Source organism: Entamoeba dispar, genomic scaffold (assembly GCF_000209125.1).
Source record: "Entamoeba dispar SAW760 scf_1105229459875 genomic scaffold, whole genome shotgun sequence".
Classification (NCBI taxonomy): Eukaryota; Evosea; order Mastigamoebida; family Endamoebidae; genus Entamoeba; species Entamoeba dispar.
Genome location: NW_001853911.1, coordinates 1,417 through 4,026, shown reverse-complemented (window position 1 = coordinate 4,026; position 2,610 = coordinate 1,417). Strand labels below are relative to the sequence as shown.

The window sequence follows — 2,610 nt, the reverse complement described above, 5'->3', positions numbered from 1 at the left end:
TCTTTCTGATGAGGGTTATCGAATGATTGAAATTCATATAACTTCTCAACTAGAAACGAAACAAGGAGTTTTGTTTCTTGTTCATCAAATTATTCAATTAAGAGTAAGTACTTTTAATGAAAATCAAATGTATCTTCAAAAAATGTCACAAATGAAAATGAGAATGAAAGACCTTCAAGAAGAAAGAAGATATTTAAGACAAATTCTTTATCCAGAAGAAAGTGAAACACCATCAACTGAAGAAGACAAAGATTTATCTACTCGTTCTTAATTTAAAAAGAAGTAACGCATTAAAATAAAATACAAATTTAAAACAAAAGAAAAAAAGGAAATATTTTATGACAAATAATTGAATTACATCATTTTTTATAAAGAAATTATGTTAATTGTTCTCTCTTTTTTTCTCATATATTCTTTTATTGTTCTTTAGGAATATAAATATTTAAATACTTCAAAATCAATAACACCTCCACATTGTTTCATAATATTTCTTACTGTTTCTCTAGTATCAAAAGGAGTATGAAGGATATTAAAATATCTTTCCATTTCCATTCTATCAATTAAACCACTCCCATCAATATCAACTAATTCATATAAAACCATTAACATATGGTCTTTTGTAATTTCACCACCCTTTGAAAAATCAAATAAATGATTTAAGGCAAGACAATACTTAACAAATTCAACAAGATTTAGTTCATTATCACCATCAGAATCTAATAACTTTATAACAATTGTAAAAAAATCTCTCATATTTTCAGGGACTGTAAAAATACGTGAAATGTGATACATAATTTCTTGAATATCTATTTTACCATTTTGATTTAAATCTATTTCTTTAAATACGTTTATATATTTCGGACAATATTCCATTATATATCCATCTGGTGATATAAAACATTTTGTAAATAATTGTTCATCACATTTATTCGAATTCATATTTCTTAAACTTGTTTCAATAAATACTTGTTGTTGTGGGTCTTTTATTTTTCTACTCCAATTTAATATTTGTTCTGTTGTAATTTCTCCTTTTTTATTTGTTTTAAAACATCTAAAATATAATTTTAATTTTTCAGTTTCTGGAAATGGAATTTGAATATTTGTAAAATTCATTTTTTGACATATTTTAATATTTTGTGCTATTTCTATGATTTTAAAAAATTGTTTAAATTCTTTACATGTTATTTTATTGTCATTGTCTGAATCTATTATCAATAATACATTTTCTTCAAATTGTTTAAATTCTTTTTCTTCTTTTTCATAATGAACTCCTTTTAATGCTTCTTCAAGTGTTATTAATTCATCTTTATCTTTATCTATTTCTTTAAAAACATTTGTTGGACTTATCATCTTCTTTTTGTTTCTTTTTAAAGTTCTTTTCAATTTTTTATTTTTTAATTCTTCATTTGTCCTATTTATATCCCCTTTTTTGAAGTTATGTATTTAAACTACTTCTTTCTTTATTTTAATTTAAGTATACTTCATAGTTTCTTACAGCAATAAATGTTATGAATTTCTAAATCTTAAATTCCACTAAAAAAGTGTTTTTGTTTGTTCAACTATTTCTTTGTTGGTATTTGTTCTTCTTTAATTTATTAGAAGAAGAATTTTCTTCTTTGAAATATCTTCTTAAGCTATTCTTATTTGTGTGATTACCTTGTTTATAGCTAAGGTATTAAATTGTGAGGTTCAATTTATTGAATTCTTTGAAACCAATTGTTAGTTTGTTTTCAAGTAGTTGATTATTGTGTTAACAAAAACAGAAGTTTGTTATTAAAGAAAAGAACAACAAAAACAATCTAATACAATTGATATTATTAGTGATAGAAAACACTTTATAGTTAAAGAGAGTAACTGAAAAAAAGAAGTTTTCTAAGTTATCTACAAATTTATGATTTATTAAAATACATAATTATCATTGAAATTTAATAAAAATTCTATTTAAATATTAGATTTTTGTACCACTTTTTGACTTTGTTGAAATTAAAAAATTTTTATTTAAAAAGAAGAGATGGTGATGAATTTATGATAGATGAAACAAACTATTTGTACAAAAAATTATGAAAAAGGAATGATGAATTTAAACATCGATTAAACTAAAGTATGGCTATTAATGACAAAGTAATTCTTATGATATTTAATATAGTTTATTATTCAATTTATAAAAAACAAAATATTCCATATGGAGTTTTTATAAGGGTATAAAGGTCGTTGACAAAAGTGACAAGATAAAGAATATTCTAATATCTTTAAAGAGATATTTAAACTTGAATTATTTAAGGCTTTATCAAATGAAAACACAAAGTTATGATTCAAGTTTCACAAAAAAAGAAGGAAATAAATTTTATTTTCTTAATCAAATAGAACATTGGAATGCTGGTGATAAAGATGATATGGAATATATGAAACAACATACTACATATGAAGTTGTTAAAAGACGATGTGAAAAGAATCCAGAAAATGATTTTTTTGGATATAGAAAGAGAGAAGGTAAAAAATATATTGGAGAGTATATTTGGTTAAAAAATAAAGAAGTTCTTGAAATGACTGATTCACTTGCAAGTGGAATAATGAATAAATACCATCTTAAAAAAGGAGATTCATGTGGTA

At 22.8% G+C, this 2,610-nt stretch overlaps 2 protein-coding genes across 2 annotated transcripts in view, besides 4 other annotated features; one reads left to right on the top strand and one right to left on the bottom strand.

Moving 5' to 3' along the window:
* Positions 1–426: 426 nt before the first annotated feature.
* On the bottom strand, positions 427–1,350 carry EDI_196900 (uncharacterized protein; the record flags this gene model as incomplete). Its single annotated transcript, XM_001736470.1, has 1 exon — positions 427–1,350. One exon carries the CDS (start codon positions 1,348–1,350, stop codon positions 427–429), a length of 924 nt encoding a protein of 307 aa, XP_001736522.1.
* Positions 1,030–1,073: a sequence feature (AT_rich).
* A 535-nt stretch (positions 1,351–1,885) lies between the features above and the next one.
* Positions 1,886–1,951: a sequence feature (AT_rich).
* A 29-nt stretch (positions 1,952–1,980) lies between these two features.
* Positions 1,981–2,005: a sequence feature (AT_rich).
* A 128-nt stretch (positions 2,006–2,133) lies between these two features.
* Positions 2,134–2,178: a sequence feature (AT_rich).
* Positions 2,179–2,291: 113 nt separating this feature from the next.
* EDI_196790 (uncharacterized protein) overlaps positions 2,292–2,610 on the top strand; it is a gene marked incomplete at both ends in the record, with an annotated part of 477 nt that continues 158 nt past the window's right edge. Inside the window, one exon of the mRNA XM_001733289.1 lies at positions 2,292–2,610. This exon is cut by the window's right edge and continues 158 nt beyond it. Coding sequence (XP_001733341.1) covers positions 2,292–2,610 — 319 coding nt within the window.